At 34.5% G+C, this 23,439-nt stretch overlaps 1 protein-coding gene across 3 annotated transcripts in view; it reads left to right on the top strand.

The window, feature by feature from the left end:
- Positions 1-23,439, top strand: part of CEP85L (centrosomal protein 85 like) — a 159,751-nt gene that overhangs the window by 77,894 nt on the left and 58,418 nt on the right. For all 3 annotated transcript variants that reach the window (XM_058566384.1, XM_058566382.1, XM_058566383.1), the window contains exon 4: positions 20,641-20,762. In XM_058566384.1, the coding sequence (XP_058422367.1) occupies positions 20,641-20,762 (122 nt within the window). The remainder of the gene's footprint in view (positions 1-20,640; positions 20,763-23,439) is intronic.

Consider the following 23,439-nt stretch of genomic DNA (forward strand, 5'->3'; position numbering starts at 1 on the left):
TCCTGTGGGTGACTGAAATGCGCTGCAGCAGCTGCTCATGTGTCCTTACATGGAGATGATTTTGGCTTCTTCCAAAGAAAGATAAAATCCTTCTCTAGAGAAAATCTCTCGTTATTTAATGAATCAGCTAAAACTAACAGAAAAATAATATTTCAGCAAAGACCTTCTGTGAACATTGCTAAGGGAAAATTTACAACTTAAAAGTAAAACCCCAAATTAAAGAAATTGCATGAATAACGTTTGACATTTTGCTCAGTACTCTACAAGCATTTTTTCTTCCAATCCTTATATAATAAGGATCTGTTATTATCATCAGTTGCCAATGATGACTGCAATACAAAACCTAGGCTTGAAATACAGGCCTAAAGTGGTTTATAGGAATTTGTCAAAGATGACAGAGCTGCTAAGGGTCAGACTGAGGAGTCAAATCCGGATCTGTTCAGTTATAATTTCCAGATAAGTTGGCAAGTTGTGGGAGAAAAAAACAATAATAATTTGGATATAGATTTCATAGGGTAGCATACATCAACTAAGAAATTTTAAGATGGAGATAGATTAATTATCGAAAACTTACTATTTTTAGAGAGTTTGCTTTTAAGTTTGTCTGCCAGTTACACATTGATTCGAAAATGAAGTTTAGGGATTAGATCATTGTAGTGTGAGCACCTCTAGTTCTAAGAAAATAGAATTAGTCTTAGTTGGATAAACTAAGAAACTGCCCTAGACTGAGTAAAATATGCCCTGGATATCTCACATGTTGGCAGATTTGCTGAAAAAGCATACATAGGCGCCACACACACATACGTGCACACCCTTAGAAGGATAGTAACCGTGTGTCAGAGTTGGAAAATGGACACAAAATTTAGACTTTTCAGCTGCATAGGAGAGTGGGGAGCTTCTTTGTTCACATTGTTCCTTTTGGTTAGCTGCTGCTGCTGCTTTTTATTATTAGTAGTCCCAATGGAGCTGTAGGAAGTGTTAGGTTTTAGTTTTAGCCTGATTGTCCAAACTGAAAGTTGTTGAATAGGAGCATCAGGTGAACTACAGTATAATCAGTAGAACGTTCCTCACAATTCCACAGCTGGGGTCTGGAAAATGTTTTAGAGGTGCTTTGTCAGAATCTTCATTTGAAGTCAGACTATAGTTTGAATCCATTTTTGGTCACATGACCTTATACAGACAGCTTCCCGAAGCTGCCTTCTTTGTGGAATGGGTTTGTTTTGAAGGTTTAATGAGATGAAGGATGTGCAGTGACTATTAGAGATCCTGCAACACAGTGTCCATTTAATGTTAGTATTTATTTTTTCTTTTCTGTTAGATGATGATTCTTAACTTGCAGCATATGGGTAGAGTTCAGTGATAACTTGGGTAGGAAAAAAGTTACATCTTTATTTTCATTAGGCTCTAAATGAGATTTAGCATTTTTTCAGTTTTGACCTTAGACCACAAACTGCGCAAGTGTCAGCGGTGCGTTTAACTGTCACCAGAGCAATGTCAGATCATTTCATATATTATCGTTGTTGCACATAGCTTGAAATACTGTTTACATTCATCACTACTTTGAAATTACCATCATTAGACCTGCCTGTAAATATTGTTATTTAATGCGTTAATAAAGAAGCGCAAATATTACATCACAAATTTGTTTTTTAAAAATAATTATTTCAGTAGAATTCATTTCCTTTCTAATTCTATGCATCTTATTTATTTTTTTAAAAAGTTTTATTTTAGAACAGTTCTAAATTTACAGAATTATTGCAAATATAGTACAGAGAGTTCCTGTATACTCTACACCTGGTCTCCCCTGTTGTTAACATCCTACATTAGTGTGATATACCCATTTGTCACAACAGTTGCACCACTATTGGTACATTTTTTAGCTAAAGCCCATACTTTATTCAGATTTCCCCAGTTTTCCCTAGTGTCCTTTTTCTGTTCCAGGATCCCATCCAGGATTCCAGATTATATTTAGTAGTCATGTCTCCTTTGGTCCCCTTGGTTGTGACAGTTTCTCAGACTTTCCTTTTTTGATTACCCTGACCATTTTGAAGAGTACTGGTCACATATTTTGTAGAATGTTCCCCACTTGGGATTTGTCTGATGTTTTTCTCATGGTTAAACTGGTTAATGTGTTTTTGAGAGGAAGACCAGAGAGGTAAAGTGCCTTTTTCATCACATATCAAGGGGACATAGTATCAACATGACTTATCACTGTCGTTGGTAACCTTGATCACCTGGCTGAAGTGGTGTTCATCTGGTTTCTCCACTGTGAGTTACTCTTTTTTCCCCCTTCCTTACTTTCCTCTCCAGAAGAAAGTCACTATGCACAGCCCACGGTTACACTTCACTACCTTAGGAGTGGAGTGTCTACAAAAATTATTTGGAATTCTGTGTATTTTATGTATATAAAAACATTCTGAGAACAGAGCATCAGGCTTTGGCAGTCTGCCAAAAAAGTCCACGGCACAAAAAAAGTTGAGAATTCCTGTGGATGTTTAGCAGATGTTTCTGTAGTGGTATGAGGCAGCTCTTTTTTGAAAGAGGAGGACTGAGTTCTCCAACTGAAGTCTCTAAAATCCAGACCTCTTAGTTTGCTTTTTTAGGTCCTGTCTTTCTAGCTTCACCTCTTATCACATTCCTTTGTATCCTGTGCTCTGGCCTGTTCAGCTGCAGTGGTCCTGTGAACAGGCTATTGTTCTATTTTAAGCCCGCTACTTTTTGTAGGAATGTCCTCCTTACCAGCCTTTATTCCCAGCAAAGTACTCTTTCTTCTGTGCAGCCCTCCCTGCTTTATGCCAAACAATTCTGCATGCGCCTCTATTGTTATCTGTCTCTTTGTGTTGTGTTCCTTAGTGTACCTGCCTAGACTAGACTGCAGCTTCTTGAGAGCTGGGCCTTTAACTCATATTCATACCACTGTTTATTCTTTATAGTACTCTTACCTAGTAGAGAACCTGGCTTTTAGTAATTCTTAACTACTGATTGAATGAATGATTAGATGAGTGAATAAAGGGGGAACTGGGGAAGATGGCAAGGTTGTACTGAATGACTATCTTGCAGAAGTAAGTCTTAGGGACAATTAAAAAATCCTTCTCAATTTTAAAGCTCATTGTGGAGGAGGAGAAAAAGGATGTGACTGATTGGGAGATTTGGGATAAGAGTAGAATAACTGAGAAAATAATTTTCTTTCTTGTCTTTTAAAAATGTCATAAATATATTTGGAGAATAAGAGCCAAGGAAGGTCATAGTATAAGCCCGTGCTTCCTAAATTGAACCTTTAAAAAATTTTTTTTTAAATCTTGTTTTCTTTCCTCACTGGAGTCATAATAATCCATGGTGCTTTATGTGCACTTAACATTGCATGGCCTGCTTTTATTTATGTAGTTATTTAGTTTTTATTGTACTTTAATACTAGTTTTTTTTTTTTTAATTTTAGTAATAAGCACCTCTAAGATTACCACCTAAAACAAAAGCCAGGATGTTAGTAATAACTTATATCTACCCACATGGTCTTGCCATGTTCTCCTGTTCTCCCCACCCAAGCAAATGATTATTCTGAATCCTGGGTTCGTTTCTTTGCATTTTTTTAAATAGTTTTGTGGCATTTTTAATGTATTCCTTAAGAGCATTTTTAATTTTACTTAACTTTATGGAAAGAAATTCGTAATGTGTGTAATCTTTCACACTGAGTAACTCTAATTTGTAGTGGTGTGTTGGAGGCAAAAAGTTTCAAGATAGACCAGTTTTTGGAAGCTTTTGACAAAAAATTAGTTTAAGTGGTGATGAAATTAAAGCATTTTAATACTTTAATTTCACACACAACACATAATACAGTAAACACATAATACAGTAAAATGCAAACTTTGAATAAGTTTTGGTGATTTACACCATATTTCAAAGATAGGGAGCTTTTTCAAGGTAGACTCCCTCGACTCCCAGGAGGAAGACTTTACCTAACTCTTGAGGGTACTTTTCTGTTAGAAGTTTGAGAATTACTGTCTTAAATTTTAAAGCTACCTATGGAAGGATTAATTGAAAAAACTCTAAGAGCAAAAATGAGAATGAGAATAGTGGTCTGAGACTGAGGGGATGGAGAAGTACCCAAGGCGACGGAGAAGAGAGAATAAGAGTTATTTATCCAGGGGGATAAAAAAGACCAATACTAAAGTCACCTACAAGCCTTATGGCATTCTGGGGAAGGGAGGTAGATTCACTTTTAGAATTGACTTGCCAGATACTTGAAGGTCCAAACATTTCATTTTTTCATAAATGTCTGAACTTTGGACAGACTCTCTTTCCTTATTAAATATCCAATTAGCAGTGGGGAAGAATTTGACATCAAGAGAGGCCAGTCAGTTTAAGGTAAGGGCTCATGTAGGTTTGCACACTATTTAGAAAATTTATGAAACACACTCTGAGTGATAGAAATGTTATAGCATGCTCTGTGGCATCAGGGAACTTGTCTATCAGTACACAAATAATATGCAGACGAAACATTTAACATTTGGAGTTTAACCCACACGTGCAAGATAACACCAGGAGGACAAGGACATTCAGGGTTGAGAGTTAAATTAGCACATACAGTAAGAAGCAATATGATTTCTAAGAGAACTGCATATTTTATACAAAGGAAGCTTGATAGAACTGAAGCCAAAGTAAGCAATGGAAACGCACACATACCACAAAACAAATTTAACAACAAAACACAACCCTCAGGTCTCCAGATACTTGCTTCAGAACCCTGTGGACCGTGATGCTATTCCATTGTTAAGAAGATTCTAATTCAGTTCAGTGATTCTGTGGTTTCCCCCCACACATTAAATTCATTATCTTTGTGCTTGGCACCTCGGCACCTGAGCCCCTTGCATTCCCAATCTTTATGGCGGCACCATCATTTATTTTGTTATCCAAAATGGAAATTTGAGGCTCATCCTTGTTTCTGTCTTCTACCAGACTCTCCAGTCACTAAGAAATGAAGTGCAGATTACCAAATATAAATCTGTGTTCCCATAGCCTTATCAGCTCTCCTCTGAACATTTTTAGAAGCCCATTAACTGGTCTTTCTATCTTCTGTCTTGACCCTCTCCTATTCAGTCTTTACCCTGGTATCCATGATGCTTGCTCAAGTGCAAATTTGACTGTCACTCACATGCTGAGAACTTTTCTTTGTATCATCATCTCCCTCAAGGTTAAAAACCCAAACTTGACAGCATTACATACAAAGGTCTTTCCTGATCTGGCATTGTCCTCTATTCCCATCATAATGGATTTCACAACTCTGCCATTGTATGTGTTATTTCTTCTATCTGGAATCTATTTCTTTCTTGTTCCTCCGGAATGCCTTCATTGTTCAAAAATAGGTAGGGAGGAGCCTGTTTTGTTTCTTAATTTTTAACTGCATAAATAATAAATATCTCTTACAATTCAGGTAAGTCAGTCAGATAAATCAGAAATTGGAAGAGGACTTTATATATTTTGTAGGTATATCTGTTTTCTTTGCCATAAACTTCATGAATAGAGGTTGATTTATTTTTTCTATACTCTTCACACTGCTTATCCCTTAAAAGTTAAAGTTAATGGATATTTAGAATATTATTTTGCCATTACAAGTGAGCTCTTTAAAAGGATAGGTCGAAGGGAGGGAGAAGTGAAAATAAAGACCCTCAGAGGTTTTAGATGAACTGACTTCTTTGTCCCTAATAATTGCTTCTGAAAATTTGAGATTTTGCTTGCACTTAATTTTTTTAACTTGTTCACACTTTGACGTATGTGTATAATATACTGATTTGTGGAGTGGTTGTGTGTTGGTCATGGCTTATTAATGAGGAATTGAAGAATTTGAACTCTCATTCTAGTCTTTTTGTTTTACTATTTTCCTTTATGATTTTTAGAAAATGAATCTTTCTGTATTCTAGTTTTCTCACAGATAAAGTTGGGCAATTGAATTAATTTCTAGTGTATCTTTGAAGCTCAAATGTTCTAGGATTATACTAAAGTAGCGTCAAAAATGTGGTTATTTTTAAAGGCAGCCATTGATCTTAGCTAGCTCTGTTAAAATAATTAAACATGTAAACTTCATGTCAGTTCTCAATTCATTCCTTTAGTCAAACTGCTGGTTTACTGGTTACCACACACTGTACTAGATAAAGGATACAGTAAAAAACAACATCTCTGTCTTTATGCATCTTAACATTTAAAAAAACTCTTTTAAAAAAACAAGAAATCAATACATGTTCATTGGAGAATAATTTTTACTTATTAATATGGACATTTTTGTGTGATTATATATTAAAATATGTATTATAAACTTTAATGACTTCATTATTTTTAGCATATAAATGTGCCATAATTTATTGAATTAACCTTATTGAATATTAGATAATTTATAATTTTTGCCATTATAAACCATAAAAATAACACTGATGAACATCTGTATACATAAATCTGATATCTCCTTTTGTCTTTTTCAATCTCTTGGCTCTGTAAACTTGTAACTAAATGTTAGTTTATTCAAGGAGGATCAAGCTCTTAAATGAATTTGATTTGTATTTGAAACCAGTTTAATAATTTAGAAGGTTAGGTGGTTAGTTGACAGCATTTCCTTTTAATTAGACAAACTTCTTTGAAAAGATGATCTAAGAATATAATTTTTTTGGTGAGAATTACACTCTGAAACGTAAACATTCAGAGTGATGTGACTGGGCCAACCTAGCAACTAAAGGGGTCACACTTTTAATTTGCATCAGGTGGCCCCTTAAACGGCACTCCTGCGCTAAGGGCGGAGGAAGTAATCTTACCTTAATTTAGGTCTGAGCTTTTATGGAAAGACTTTGATAATATCAACATTTAAGATAAGTCTGTGATGGCCTCAGGTGAGAACCTCTGAAACATAACAGCTTCTGCCCCTCAGTTATAGACTTAGCCCTCTTTAAGTTTATAGAATACAAAGGCAATTGACCCTTGATTTCTTTTCAGCCTAGATGCATTCTTGAAAAGGTTAGGTAAAATGGATTTTGATATGTGGAACTCATGTTTATAAAGCAAGAGATGTAAAATGTCCCAGTAGAAAGGATTAATAAGCCCAATTTCCTAATACGTAGACATTGTAACTTTATAAGCAATTTAATGCACTGAGAGTCATAGTCGTTTTGATATATCTCAGTAAATCTGGACTTCCTCCTTAACCCATCTCCAAATTAAAAGCTTATATAGCATAACAAAAGGAAGTGAACATCTGTTGTTTTCATTTGCCCGTGAGTTAACTGGTCAAAGGTGGTGAGTGGGTGCCAGACCAGCCCTAGCATTAAGATCAAGAGGATTCTTTTGGCCCAGTTGTTTATTAGGCTGCCCTGTTAATGTTTATTCATTTTTATAGGTTTATTGCTTAGTTGGGGCCGTAGATATTTGAAGAGTTGATTGTTGACTTCAGCATTAATATATTGATTTTTTTTATCTAACTTGAAAATATTTAGAATATCTAAAATTTATTTAGATAATTATGAATCTGTGTAACGAATGTTAGAGAATCTAAAAGTGCTCTTGAGACTTCACACCTCCAAAATAGAATACAGTATGGCCCCTGAAGACTATCATATTTATCTGTAAAATGCAAAGTAAAATTAACTTAGTTATATAGATTTCTCAGAGATTTCTTGTGGTCTAAAAGAGATGAGGCTAGACCTCAAAGGCCAGAAAGCATGGTTTTTATTCAAATTTAAGTTTGTGGACTGATCTTTGAACTATAATGTTTAAGGTATATATATTTCTTTGTATTACGTATATCATTGCTATGAAAATGATAATAGAGGTTTTAAATAATGATAGTTTGGGAGATGGTGGCCTTTTGTAGATTGTAAATTTTTACATTGCTCAATATTTAGCAAAGATTCTCAGGTTCTGTGCTGAGTAGCAGGGGTTATAAAAGAATAAGGCCCAGTTTTTCATGATGCAGATATGGGTGAGGAGCCCACTGGGAAAGGAGCCACCCTCATAATTCAGTCGTAATACTCTAATTGCAATACCTGTCTGTGATGTTGGAAAAACTTTTGGAATTCTTTGAAGGCTGAGAAATATACTTGAGAGATTGTAGTTATTTGTGCTCTTTGCTGATTGTGTGCTGTGGGCCAGGTGATGAACTAGATTTGGGATTAAGAAAATATCTCTTAACATTACTGGTTCTTACACTTTTTAAGAAAAGTATACGAAGGGATGTTTGAATTGAACACAATAAACTTGCTCCTGTTTTGTGTTCTAGCATATAGAGGGCTCTCTAACTCCTCTCGACAATTTTACCCTGGGAAGATTTTCCATTGTTGAGTCTTGAAACAATTTTTTTTAAATAGTATTTTTAACATATAGAAGAAGAAAACATTTAATGGCACATAATTACACTGTCAGAAAATAAAAAAGTAGTCTATGGATGGTAAACAAAGTCAGATAATCCCAGCTGATATAAAGTAAGAGCCTGCTCCTTCCCCCCACAAGATAACCTTTTGTATCCTTTTAGAAAAATCCTTTTATATATTTTTAAATAATGTAGGCAGTGCTTTGGTCCCAAAACACATTTATTATATATTTTTCTTTTATTTCTTGATAATAAAATGTGATAAAAAACTTGATAAAACATATTTTGGTAATCTGCTTTTAAAAATAAATGAAATATGTTAGCACCTGTGCTACAGTTCTGTTTTAGTAGATTCTGATTCTGTAGTCTGGTGCATCTGTTATTCATAACCTGGGGCAGGATCCCGGATAGACCCATATTATATTAAATATTTCATTTTGATAAAATCTCCATTTCCGTTTCATACGCTATACCTTTCATGAATTGTTAATCAATACTCATTTTTTTTCCCAGTTTGGTTGCCAAGAGAAGCCATCATGTTTGTTAATTACAATTAACAAATTAAATTCATTAAATTCTACTGTTAATATATTTCATCTTAAGTTTAAAAGAAGTAAATTATAACAACAAAGGGTTTGGAAAAGGTTACATTCTGTTTTATAAGTAAAATTCATGATTAACTTTAAATTTGAAAACTCGAGTTTCATTTTTAACATAGTCTTCTAATTGATTTGCTTAAGGAAAATAAATGATTTGCTCCTCAATCTTGGGTATACCATTTCTGCCCTTCACTTTTGCATTGTGACTGTAGTAAGATCATGTTTCATGCTTGGATCATTCCCTCGTTGGCATTTTTAAAAAAACATGGTAATGCTAACACATATTGGACATAAACCAGATTGGTTTTTTTTTTTTTTTGGGTGAGGAAGATCAACCCTGAGCTAACATCTGCCAATCCCGCTCTTTTTGCTGAGGGAGACTGGCCCTGGGCTAACATCCGTGCCCATCTTCCTCTACTTTATGTGGGCTGCCGCCACAGCATGGCTCGACAAGCTGTGCGTCGGTGCACGCCCGGGATCTGAACCGGCTAACCCCGGGCCGCCACAGCGGAGCGCACGCACTTAACCACTTGTGCCACTGCGCCGGCCCCCAGATTGATTTTTGAGAGGAAAAATGTCCCTTCCTCCAAAAGAAAAGAGTTAAATTAATAGTAATTTAGTTGTTTAGCATGGCGGAAATCAGTAATACTTTTAGGATTCTCTTTATTTTCGTGCAACTGTATTTTTAAGATATAAAATATAGGTATATATTCCTCTCATTAGTTTCTTATCGTTTTTTTCCGGAATCTTTTACCTTAAAGTAACTTGATATGTTTGCATTGTTATTTCATTAGAGCATATTGGGATGGCAAGGATAGCATTATAGAGTTATTAATAAAGACAAATTGAAGAAATAATGAGATCATTGAAATCACATTTCTTTCTGTAACTTAAATTTCAAGAGTCGAGATGCAGACTTCCGTTTATAATTGGTCACTCTGAGGAAGAAGTTATGGATAGAATTTTTTTTATATGATTATTTTAATTTTCATTTTATTAGGGAAAATATGTAGTAACACACTCCATAATTAATTACATGGGCTTACTTAAGACATAGATTTTTTTTAAGGTATAGATTTTATTTTAATGCACAGTTCTTTTAGTAATCATATAATCCATGTTTTTCCTTCTCTTGGTGAATAAAAGCTCTTTAAATACTATGTAATTTGTAATTAATTTTCATCTTCATTGTTGAGCTGTGTGAATTTACTTTTGAGTGAGGTATCGTGGTTCTTTTACCAAAAAGCATTTGTAGAGTATCTCTTTAGATAGACTATTCCAGGAAACAAAGGAAGATTTGCTGTGTTACTTGACATGTTGTGAGTGATGAATGAGCAAAGGAACAAAAGGCAAATGAGGGAGAGATAACCGACTTGAAGAACTGCAGAGGCTGTGTTCCAGTTAAGTGCGGTAGCTCTGATTATCTAAATTTAACAGTATTTGTCTAGGCTGAGGCCAAGAATTTTGAGCTATTTTCAGCTGCAGTAGAATAAGCTTATTTTAGAAGTATGTTGACCATTAACTGACATATTTTGGCAACTTTTCACAGCATCTGGGTCTCATCTAAGTAGCGTATATTTGGGATTGTGGATTCCTGTGATCCCTATTCAATTATGAGAGTGGAATTTCCTCTTTACAATAAGAGGTGCTTATGTATGTGTTCTGGGTCTGTAAATCTGCATGGCTGGGGTCTAGACACAGAAGAGTTAATGATTCTTCTTTGGCTGGTAAACTACTGTTTTCTTCTCTAAACCACCATTGCAACAATATATCTGATGCATTTTTAAGTAAAACATCTAAATGAGGAATTCCCTTCCATCCCTGAGTTTGATAACTACCAAAAATGTATGAAAAATATTTACTTGTAAACAGTGTCCTTGTTTCACCTGTACAGATTTTGAAACGTTTGTTACTTTGATGACATCCTTTCTGTTCCATACTTCAAATTGGCTCATACAGTTATATGCCTTTATAATTATCTTTCAGATTTCATGTTCATGTCTAAAGTTTTATTATTATTCATGAACTATATATATAAATTATATATTCATAAGTTTAAGTTAGCATGTTCTCCTTGGTTATTTATACTGGCTACAGTCAAGTAGAAACATGACTGACTACTTAAAATTCTAAGTGGAACAGCATAGCAAGAGTAATTTTCTACTTTATTCGTATGTGAATTTTGATACTTTTTCTAGAACTATTCAAAGAGCTCTTCAGTTGTCTTATTCAGCCTCTTCAAAACAGTACCTATGTTTTCTGGAATATGGTCAAAATGTTTATTTTGCTACCAATATATAATTGCCACAAAATGGTATACCTCTCATGGCCAGTTACGATTTTATTGAATAGAAACTCTTAATTGTTTTCTAACTCCTTGGGATAAAAATACATTACTAATGGGTTATATTATGAAGCAGGATTGTCCTCTGTCTTAATAGAAGGCTTCTTTGTTCTTCTAAAGTATTGGCAGCTCTTAAGAACCAGCTTGTGGATTGTTGTAGGGGAGGGAATATAATTTTTCCTCTACCCTTCTGAGTTCTTGGCTGAGACTCCTGTAATAAAAAACAGATTAACACGAGAAAAACAAACAGAAGTTTGTTAACATGTGTACCTCATGTATACATGGAAGATAGATACCCAGGGGAAAAATGAGGAACTCATAGAGGGGGCTTTAGAATTCAGGATTAAATACCATTTTAATAGGGCAAGGGGAGGGAGGATGGAGGCCTCTAAGGGGAGAGTAAATGATTTTAGGAAAGGTGAATGGGCCCTTAGAAGAGTAGATGGGAGATATGATGGTCTGTGAGAAAGTTTGTTTGGGTGCAGGGTCTGCTTCTAGTCCCCTCTCTTGTGATAAGAGTCAGTCCTTTCTGGTTGATGAAACTCTCAGTGAGGGGATTTATGACGATTGAGTTCCTTTTGGAGAATCTGTCTAGGCAGATGAGTGGAGTTGAGAAAGCCTCTTCCTGCATGTGCTGTTTTTCAAGTGCTTACAGCTCAAAATAATTGATATGTCAAAATGGCATATTTTGGGATGGCGTGTCCTGAACTCAAAGTCATATTTTGGGGAGGCATATGCTGCTACCCTTCATCATCAACTCGGTTCTTGCATTCTTGGTGTACGGTATTTACTTCATCTGGTCTTTTATATCTTGAATATTTGCAGGTGCAGAATAGCACCGAAGTGATAAAGAGAGAGGAAATTATACCCAGGGTAGTGCTTTGTGTCATCTAGAGTGCACCTTTGAGTACTTAAGTATTCTCTCCTAGCAGACAAGGCCTTCATTTCCCCTTGGTCCTACTTTAAGGTAGAGAGAGAAATAAAGTGTAGGTGTTCCCTGTGGTTATTATATATTTTGTTTTTGTTGAGGTCTCACATATGTGCAGTAAAGTATATTATTGTATTAGTCTTGAGTGTAATAATAGCTCCATTCTATTTAATAATGTATACGCTTATAACCACCACTCAAGTCAAGATATAAAAAAAGGTTCCAATGCCCAATAAATTTAACTTGTCCCTCTTCTCCCCATACTCCTCATACACCCCATACTCCACCCATTTCCACTGTTCTGACTTTTATCATCATTGAATATATATGGTTCTGTGTCTGGATTCTTTTGCTTAACATAATGTCTCTTAATCTCATCCATGTTGTTGAGTATAATAGTAGCTCTATTTTATTGCTGTATAGTATTCTGTCGTATACATATACCACAATTAATTATCTATTCTTTTGTTGATTCACATTTGGGTTGTTTTAAATTTATAAGTTGTTTTTGCTTCTCGTGTTGTTGAATTGGATATATGTAAATATTTACCTGTAATTACTTTTAGAAAAATAAATTTTATTGAGATATTATTTACAAACAAAATACACCTTTTTTTTAATAGTCAGGATTATTGAGGTACAACTTACATATAGTGAAATTCAACCTTTAAAAATGTACAATTTGAGTTCTGAGAAATGTATATAGGTATGTATACCACAACATTTGTGTTGTATAAGATTTTTATCACCCCCAAAATTTACCTTTTTCCTTTTTGTAGTCAACCTCGTACCCCAGCTCTGGCAGCCACTCATCTGATTCCTGTCTCTGTAGTTTTACTCTTTCCAGATGTCATATAAATAGAATCAGACAGTATGTAACCTTTTGAGTATGGCTTCTTTCCACTTAGCATGCTTTTGAGATTCATCCATGTTATTGTATGTATCAGTTGTTCGTTTTTATTGCTGAGTGGTATTGTATTTTATGGATGTAGCATGATTTGTTTATCAGTTAATGGACATATGGATTGTTTCCAGTTATGGCTGATTATGAATAAACATTTGCCTACAGGTCTTTATAGACATGTATTTTCACTTCTTTTGATTAAATACTAAATTCGATTCCCCATTTAATTAGCTTTGTCCCCCTTTTTGAAAATTGCTTGACCACGTGAAATAAGTCAGACAGAGAAAGACCAACGGTATGATGCCACTTACATGTGGAATCTAAAATAGCCAAACTCATAGAAACAGAGACTAGAATGGTGGTTACCAGAGGCTGGGGGTGAGGAAATGCAGATATGTTGGTCAAAGGGTACAAACTTCCAGTTATAAGATGAATAAGTTCTGGGAATCTAATGTACAGCATGGTGATTATAGTTAATAATACTGTATTATATACTTGAAAGTTGCTGAGAGAGTATGTCTTAAATGTTCTCACCACACACACACAGACACACACACACACAAAAGGTAATTATGTGACATGATGGAGGTGTTAGCCAACTCTATTGTGGTATTCATTGTGCAGTATATAAGTGTATCAAGTCATCTCACTGTACATCTTAAACTTACACAATGTTATATATCAGTTGTATCTCTATAAAACTGGAGGGAAAAAAAGGGCGGTGAGGGGAATTCTTGTGTTGATGGAAATGTTTTGTATCTTGACTCTATCCATGTCAGTATCCTGGTGGTGTTGCCCTATTACAGTGTTGCAAGACAGTACTGTTAGAGAAGCTGGGTGAAATATACACAAGATCTCACTGCATTATTTCCTACAACTGCAAGTGAATCTACAATGATCTCAAAATAAAATGTTTAATTTAAAAAAAGAAAAAAGATCAATTGGCCATATATGTGTAGGTCTATTTGTGGATCTTTATTCCATTCCATAGGTCTATCTTTATGTCAACACCACACTCTCATAAATACTGTAGCTTTATAATAAGTCTTGAAATCAAGTAGTGTAAGTTCTTTACATTTCCATAGAAATTTTAGAGTCAGCTTGTCAACTTCTAAAAGCACCTGCTGATATTTTAATTGGGATTGTGCTTAATCTATAAATCAATGTAGAGACAATTGACATCTTAATACTGAAGTACTTCTCTCCTTTTTTAAAAAAAGACTTTCTGTAATTTCTTGGTGAAATTTTATAGTTGTCAGTGTACAGATCTTGCATATAATTTGTTAAATTTTTATCCCTAAGAATTTAATGGCTTTTGAATGTAAATGATTAAAATTTTTAAATTTCCAATTTTTTTATATGCTGGCATATAGAATTATGATTTTTATGTTGCCCTTGAATTGTGCAACCTTGCTAGAATCAATTATTCTACTAGTTTTTTTGTTTTTAGTTAGTCTATTAGTGTGGTGAGTTGCATTGATTTTCAAATGTTAAACTGAATTTGCATTTCTGGGATAAACCTCAGGCCATATTATCCTATCCATATCTTTCTGTCTGAATTTGATTTTATTTGATTTTGTTAAGGATTTTTATATCTGTGTTCATTTTTATATCATCATGAGGGATGATGGTCTGTAGTTTTCTTCTTGTACTGTTTTGTCTGGTTTTGGTATCAGTAATGCTGACCTCATAAAATGAGTTGGGAAATGTTCCCTTTTCTGAGTTTGTGGAAGATTGGTGTTAATTCTTTAAGTATTTGGTGTAGTTCTACAGAGAAACTATTTGGGCCTAGAAATTTCTTTTTCAGGAGTTTTTTTTTAAACTACAAATTCAATTATTCTAATAGTGATAGGGCTATTCAAATGATCTGTTTCATATTGGATGAATTTTGGTAGTTTGTACACTTTGAGACGTTGGTCCATTTCATCTAGAGAGTTCAATTTATGTGTGTAGAGTTGTTCCTAATAATCCCCTTGTTGTCCTTTTAATATGTACAGGATCTGTAGTGATATCCTCTGTTTCATTCCTGATATTGGTAATTTGCATCTTTTCCCTTTTTTCTTTCTCAATCTAGTTAGGGGTTTTATGGATCTTCTGAAAGAACTAGCTGTTTTTTTCCTCATTGGTTTTTCTCTGTTTTTCTGTTTTAAACTTAGTTGATTTCTGTTCTTAGCCTTATTTTGTCCCATCTGCTTGCTTTAGGGTGTATTTGCTACTTTCTAAAGATGGGAGTTTAGATTATTGATTTGAGACCTTTCTTTTCTAATGTAACTATTTAGTGCTATAAATTCCCCTCTCAGTACTGCTTTAGCTGCATCCCACAAATTTGGATATATTTTCAGTTTCATTCAGTCAACCAATGAATTATGTAGAAGTGTGTTGTTTAATTTCAATGATATCAAAAAGTGGTGGTATTGTATCTCATTTTAAGAGAAGACTCTTTTTTCCTGTTTTTTTCCATTTCTCCTATGATTATTCAGATATTCTATTTTAAGAGTTAATTTTGGTAATTGATATTTTCTTAGAAAGTTGTCCATTTCATCTAAAATTTTGGATTTATTGATATGTTGTATATCACAATACAGTTTAAAGTGTTCTTTTGCATAACTAGTTTTAAATATATGTAGTCTCATATAATACACACACCTCTACATACATACATATATGTGTGTGTATATACATATATAGAGAGAGAATGTCTCTTTTGCAACTACTCAACTTTGATGCTGGGAAAGCAGTCATAGACAATATGTAAAAAAAATGAACATGGCTGTGTTGCAATAAACCTTTATTTATGGACCCTGATTTTTTTAATTTCGTGTAATTTTCATGTATCAGAAAATATTTTTCTTTGGATTATTTTCAACCATTTGAAAATATAAAATCCGTTTTTAGTTTGCAGGCCTTACAAAAATAGATGGTGAAGTGGATTTGCCAACTCCTGTTCTACCTGATTTTTCTATTTCAGAAAACCGTCCTAAAGCCTTCTCTGTGATTGTGGATTCATTTGTTTCTCCATTTATTTATTTATTTAATAATTTTATTTATTTATTTATTTTCCCCAAAGCCCCAGTAGATGGTTGTATGTCATAGCTGCACATCCTTCTAGTTGCTGTATGTGGGACACGGCCTCAGCATGGCCAGAGAAGCGGTGCGTCGGTGCGCACCCAGGATCCGAACCCCGGCCCGCCAGCAGCGGAGCGCACGCACTTAACCGCTAAGCCACGGGGCCGGCCCTCTCCATGTATTTTTAATAGTTTTTCTTCATATGAGGTATACGATTAAATGTGTAAACATTTGTGATTATTTTATCTTCTTGGTGAATTTTACCTTTTATCAATGTAAAACTTCCTCATTTTCATTTAATGCTTTTTCTTTTAGCCTAAATTTTGTGGTATTCAAGAATGATACTGTCACTCTTGCTTCTATTTTGTTCATACTAGCCAGCACTGTGCAAGAACATAGTTTGCAAAGCACAGTAACTCCTGATCCACAATAAAACAAAAGAAAACATTAGCTTTTATGTCGGGCTTGGTTTTCAGTAACTTTTAGTGTGAAAGTTTTAAGGCAATTGCACTTGGCTACCTTCCTTTGTCCGCATATATTAATGTTCTAAAGCTAAGATAGTGCTGTCTAGAACTGTAAAGTGTGCGTTTATGAGTACTCAAGTTTCCTATTATGTTATTGTCAGAGGGAAAAGGCTTTCTCACCCCGCCCCAGCTGCTTTTGGGTACAATGCTGGAACCTAATAGATGATTGATACTAGTACGATTTTGTAAGTTCTCCTCAGCCTACCAGGTATGTAATTAAGAGAAGACAATTTTTGTTTTATAAATAAAGGGGAGGAAACCTTTAAAATTTGCTGACACGTTAAATTGGTGGTTTTTGAAGAAAAAAAACCTCTGAGATTGTAATGTGGAAATGTGAGGAAGAACCAGTTTGGACATAATCTAATTCTCTTCTCACTCTTCAACTCTTGTGTTAGAACTTACAAAAGATAAATAGGTTCAGGGTAGATAACTGATTTTTTTCCACATGTAGTACAAAACAGTCCAATGTTGTTTCTGTCAGAGTCTCTCTTAGCCTTGTCAAGACTGGAGCCTGAACTGCTATAAATTATAATAAAAACAAATTTTCATTAATTGTTCCTTTTCTATATATCTTTAGTAGTGTCGCATTGCTTATCTTGTTTGCAAATCATAAAGGTTCAGTAGCTGTCTTGCTTTTTAAGACTTTACAATATGATTTAAAAAAACATCTTGCTAGGTACTTCAAATTGCGTTCTGTAACTTTATTTAATATAACATACGCTGTGGCCTCATTATAAAAGCCTTAGAAGGTAAAATGACTCTGTAATTGTCATTTTTAGTGATAGGAAGATATAAACAGGTTTTAAGAATTGCTTTTAAGTCCTGCAGCATTTGGTTGTGTGTCAGGTTTTGTTCTCCTTTTTAAACTACTTTTATGAATCAGGATTGAAGTTTAGTAAGGAAGATAGCATGCTACTGATTTGGTAATTCTTGGTATATTGTGTCTTAATTACAGAGAAAGCTTCCTTTTCTTTTATTCCTGTTTGCTCAATTTCATAGCTCAATTTTTATTTATTTTGTTTTCTAAAGTATTTAGATCAAGGGGGGTACAAGTCAGAAGAATAAAATCTCATATTTTGTTTTACATATATTCACACAAGTATCTGACTTTAGCATCCATCCTGCCGATGGTTCAGGTGCTATAAACCAAGTGGTATTGTCATTTGCTTTTCTCTTGCAGACCTACTTTTTCCTCTGTTTATTCCTTCTCTTTTCTGATGCCAAGAAGTATTACAAAACAAGAAAAGACTTTTCCTTAGGAGGTTCTTAGCCATGGGAAATATTTTAGTAGATGACTTATAAAGAGTAAAATAGTTAATGTCTTCTTGCAAAGATCATCATCTATTGGCTAGGCACCGTCTTATTGAAATAGGCACAAGATGTATTAAGCATAGCTTCAGATATTATGGTATAGGTTATTCCTGATATGTGGTAATCAGAAATGGAGGAGCCTTTTTTGGATTTTTGGAAGAGGAGACCCAGGATCCTTAAGCTACCTCAGATGTTTTTTGTTAGGTATGATAACAATATACAAAAACCAATATTTAAAATATCTGTCGCCTAGTATCAGGATATTAATATATAACTCAGTATATAAATAAAATATATATTTACTTTTAGTCTCTAATTAAATGAAATATTTAGTATGATAAATCATAGCACAAATGGTTCACCAAATCATTCTGATAATTTCCAAATCTTATGTTTAGTTTTGGAATTGTTGATATGGTCTTTTGTTTTGCTCAGCTTTTATTAGTTTTAATGAGTTCCTGTTTGAGCTCAGTTTGACAAAATAAATTTCATAGTTGACTTGCTCATTAAATTGATAGTTATTACGTAACATGGAGTTGCAATAAGTAGAGACTTTCTCTCAGTATCAACAATATTCTTTACGGTGCTGAATCATCTCTTAGCTTCTAAGAGCAATTGCTTTCAAAACTTTTTTCTAGCTCTTGTGATGATATGAAATTTAGAATACCTTCTTATTAATTATAAGGCCATAGTAGAAACGGTATCATCAGGTGGTGCTTAAGAGCACATGCTCTTTTGTTGGGCTGCCTAGGTTTGAATCCTAGCTCTGCCAACTAAAGATAAGCTGGTAGACGGTATTGAGATGGGTGGATTTTGGGGAGCTGACTAGTGCAGGAACCAACCAATCAGAAAGGATGCCTTTTATGAATGGAACAGGGTCCTGAAGGCCCTTTTAGAGCTAGGAAGTAAGTCTGTTGGATGATGGAAAGTTCTGAGGAGTGGCCTGAGTAGTAGAGAGAACATTCAGGGGTTTGGGCAGCAGCTAGTTACCAATGACAGTAAAAGTACTTCAGTAATGTAACAACTAACCTATCTGTACTGGTGCATACTGGCTGAACATCGTTTTAGCCAAGGGAAGGAATAAAATTCAGAGACAGGATCTGACTCACCTGCCCCTGTAACACTATGTGTCCCTTACACTCAAAATATCTGCCTATCTGATGAAGTTTTTATCCTTCTTAGTCTGTTCATCTTGTCCGGTCTTTCTCCTGCCTGAAACATCTCATCCTACTATTACTTGACAATCAACTTAATTTAAAGGGTTAATCTGGGACTAGTTGATGTCACACAATTAGTGGTTTATTCTGAAGTACGTCTTGTCAGTTAATTTTGGAAAACAAAGGATAAAAATGTCACTGCACATTTGAATTCTCCTAAAGTTGCTTTGTGGTGTTGATATAGCATCATTTGGCTTGCCAAGGAATTTATGTTCCTATTTGATTTACCAGTTGTATTAGTTTCCTAGAGCTGCCGTAACAAAGGACACAAAGCAGGTAGCTTAAACAACAGAAATTTATTGTTTTACAGTTCTGGAAGTTAGAAGTCAAAATCAAGGTGTTGGCAGAGTTAGTTCCTTCTGAGGGCTGTGAAGAAGAATCTGTTCCAGGCCAAGTTTCTAGAGGTTTGCTGGCAGTCTTTTGTGTTCCTTGGCTTGTAGATACATCACTTCAATCGCTGCTTTCATGTTCAGTTGGTGTTCTCTCTCTATCTCTTTATATAGTCTTCCCCTCTGTGCATATCTGTGTTCAGATTTCCCCTTTACATAGGACGCCAGTCATATTGGATTGGGGCCCATGTTAATGACTTTATCAGAACCTGACTCTATCTGTAAAGACCCTATTTCCGAAGAAGGTTACATTCTGAGGCACTGGAGGTTAGGACTTCAACGTATCTTTTTGAGGGGACACAATTCAACCCTTAACACCAGTATTAAATTTTTGTTTTTGTTTCAGTGATAGAAATTTGAGGATATCTGCCATATTGGTTTTTATTGTTGTTGATTTGTTTTAAATATCTAAAATTTGTCTTAAATTCTAAGCAGATTTTTTCTAAATGATATAATCTACACTGGAGACCAGTAATCATCCAGATTATCTGCTTAATAGTCATATTTTATATGGATATATTTACTACTTTGAAAATATTTTTGCTTTTGAAATTTTAGTGTAGTTAAATGATGATGCAATGAATGACAATTTGAAGTCTCAATGCTACAGTTACTGGTTTTATTTCCTTGTGGGAACCCTTTTGGGATGTTTGTCTAGACTAGCCATGGTACATTCTTTTATTGTACTCCTTCCTTAGGCAGTGATTAATCTCTTATTTTCAGAGAGCTTCCACAAGATAATCAGAACAAGATATAATATGTAGTCTTATAATAAGCTAGATTTAATGTTCTGTTGTCACCAATTCTTCATTAGACTTGTACATTTGCTCTGAAACTTCTTAAAATTATTCAAGTTTCATTGTATTCACAAGTATGATTTCAGATAGTCTTTTAAAAAAATCAAAGGGAGAGTTCTCAATTTGTTAATGAAAATCATTGGAAAATATTAGATGATATATAGATATTCCCTTTAGGCACTGTTAGTATACTAATAGTGTAAACATGTTTGTGCAGGTTTCAACTGGATCATCTCGTCAAAGTTACTCACCTTCTAGCTATCAGGATTTCAGTAAATGGGAATCAGTGCTGAAAATAAAAGAAGGACTACTGAGGCAGAAAGAAATTGTAATTGATCGGTGAGTCTTTTTTTTTTATTACTAAATATTTCAGGCATACAGAAATGTAGATTAATACAACCAAATATTGGATACTTAAAGGAAGTAGTAACTTCCTTTAACTAATATATATTAGATCTGAAGGCACAGAAACTATGAAAATCATGGATGTTTAAAATGAAATGACTTACAGATAAGAATTTTGGAAATTTTTGAGGACGTTCCAAAAATTTTGCGTGTTTGAGTACCAAAGCTTTGAAAAAAATTCTTTTATACTTAAGTCTCCTGATTGTTCTGAGAAATAAACCTTAATATTACTTAGTTATATTATCTATGATGTATATTGGTTCTATACATTATGTATGCTTTTGGGATAATTAAACATGTGTATCATGGTAACTGGGAAATAGTTTGGGGAGGGGTTTTTTCTTAGTCAATGATGGTTACTGCTTGTTTTCATGTCCTTAAATTGGATAAAGTGGTAGACATTTTAGCCTTAAAGTTAAATTCTAATTCAAACCTTTAAATGCATTTAGTATTTGAAATTTCAAAAGATTTTGCTTAGAAATTTACCAGGATTAAGCAAGATCTACTGGAGTATTAACTGGAGCGTAGATATTTGCACTTTGTTCTTCTCCACTGTGTTCCCAACATCTTGAACAGAGCCTGGCACATCATATATGCTTAATGCTTGATACTTCCATGCTTGATAAATGAATGAAGATTGTAGAAGATAGTTTTAATTGATTTGGGGAAAAAGCTCTTTAAAAATATTGGATATTTCTAGTACAAGTGAATTTTATATATGAATAATTACAGACCCAGCTGGATATGTATTTTGAACACTTGTAATTTTTTTTTATTGAGGTCATAATAGTTTATAACATTGTGAAATTTCAGTTGTACATTATTATTTGTCAGTCACCATATATATGTGCCTCTTTACCCCTTATGCCCACCCCCCAACCCCCTTCCCCTCTGGTAACCACTAATCTGTTCTCTTTGTCCACGTATTTGTTTATCTTCCACATATGAGTGAAGTCATACAGTGTTTGTCTTTCTCTATCTGGCTTATTTCGCTTAATATAATACCCTTGAGGTCCATCCATGTTGTTGCAAATGGGACGATTTTGTCTATTTTTATGGCTGAGTAGTATTCCGTTGTATATATATATGCCACATCTTCTTTATCCATTCATCAGATGATGGGTACTTGGATTGCTTCCACATCTTGGCTATTGTGAATAATGCTGCAAGGAACATAGGGGTGCATAAGTCTCTTTGAATTGTTGATTTCAAGTTCTTTGGATAAATACCCAGTAGTGGGATAGCTGGGTTGTATGGTATTTCTATTTTTAATTTTTCGAGAAATCTCCATACTGGTTTCTGTGGTGGCTGCACCAGTTGACATTCCCACCAGCAGTGTATGAGTGTTCCCTTTTCTCCACATCCTCTCCAACATTTGTTGTTTTCTGTCTTGGTAATTATAGCCATTCTAACAGGTATAAGGTAATATCTCATTGTAGTTTTGATTGGCATTTCCCTAATGATTAGTGATGTTGAACATCTTTTCATGTGCCTGTTGGCCATCTTCTTTGGAAAAATGTCTGTTCATGTCCTCTGCCCATTTTTTGATCAGGTTGTTTGTTTTTTTATTGTTGAGTTGTATGAGTTCTTTATATATTTTTGAGATTAACCCTTTGTTGGATATATGATTTGCAAATATTTTCTCCCAGTTGGTGGGTCGTCTTTTCATTTTGTTCCTGGTTTCCTTTGCCTTGCAGAAGCTCTGTAGTCTGATGAAGTCCCATTTGTTTATTCTTTCTTTTGTTTCCCTTGCCGGAGTAGACATGGTATTCGAAAAGATCCTTCTAAGACCCATGTCAAAGAATGTACTGCCTATATTTTCTTCTAGGAGTTTTATGGTTTCAGGTCTTACATTCAAGTCTTGAATCCATTTCGAGTTAATTTTTGTTTTTGGTAAAAGATGATGGTCTACTTTCATTCTTTTGCATGTGGCTGTCCAGTTTTCCCAACACTGTTTATTGAAGAGACTTTCCTTCCTCCATTGTATGTTCTTAGCTCCTTTGTCAAAGATTAGCTGTCCATAGATGTGTGGTTTTATTTGAAAACTTGTAATTTAATTCATTGTACATACTTGAAATTAATACTTTTTAAAAACAGACCAAAATTCAGACTTCAATTAATATGGATATGCTTTCTGTCAAACTATCAGAATCAATTGGCTTTTATTATTTCTTGAATACCACTATAATTACCATACCATTGGGTATAAGTTAATAGGTGTCTTAGTCTGTTTGGGTTGCTATAACAAAATGCCATAGACTGAGTGGCTTATAAACAACAGAAAGTTCAAGATCAAGGCACCGGCAGATTCAGTGTCTGCTGAGAGCCAACTTCCTGGTTCCTGGATGGCCATCTTCTTGCTGAAACTTCACGTGGTCTAAGGGGCAAGGGAGCTCTCTGGGGACTCTTTTATAAGGGCACTAGTCCCCTTCATGACCTAATCACCCCCCAGAGACCCCCACCTCCTTATACTGTCACATTCAGCATTAGGATTTAATATATGAATTTTGGGGGGACACAAACATTCAGTCTGTGGCAGTAGGAAATGCAGATAATTATTGACATAACGTATTAAAAATATATATTTCTCAATTTTGTGTATTGTAGAAGG

Source organism: Diceros bicornis, chromosome 23, assembly GCF_020826845.1.
Source record: "Diceros bicornis minor isolate mBicDic1 chromosome 23, mDicBic1.mat.cur, whole genome shotgun sequence".
NCBI lineage: Eukaryota > Metazoa > Chordata > Mammalia > Perissodactyla > Rhinocerotidae > Diceros > Diceros bicornis.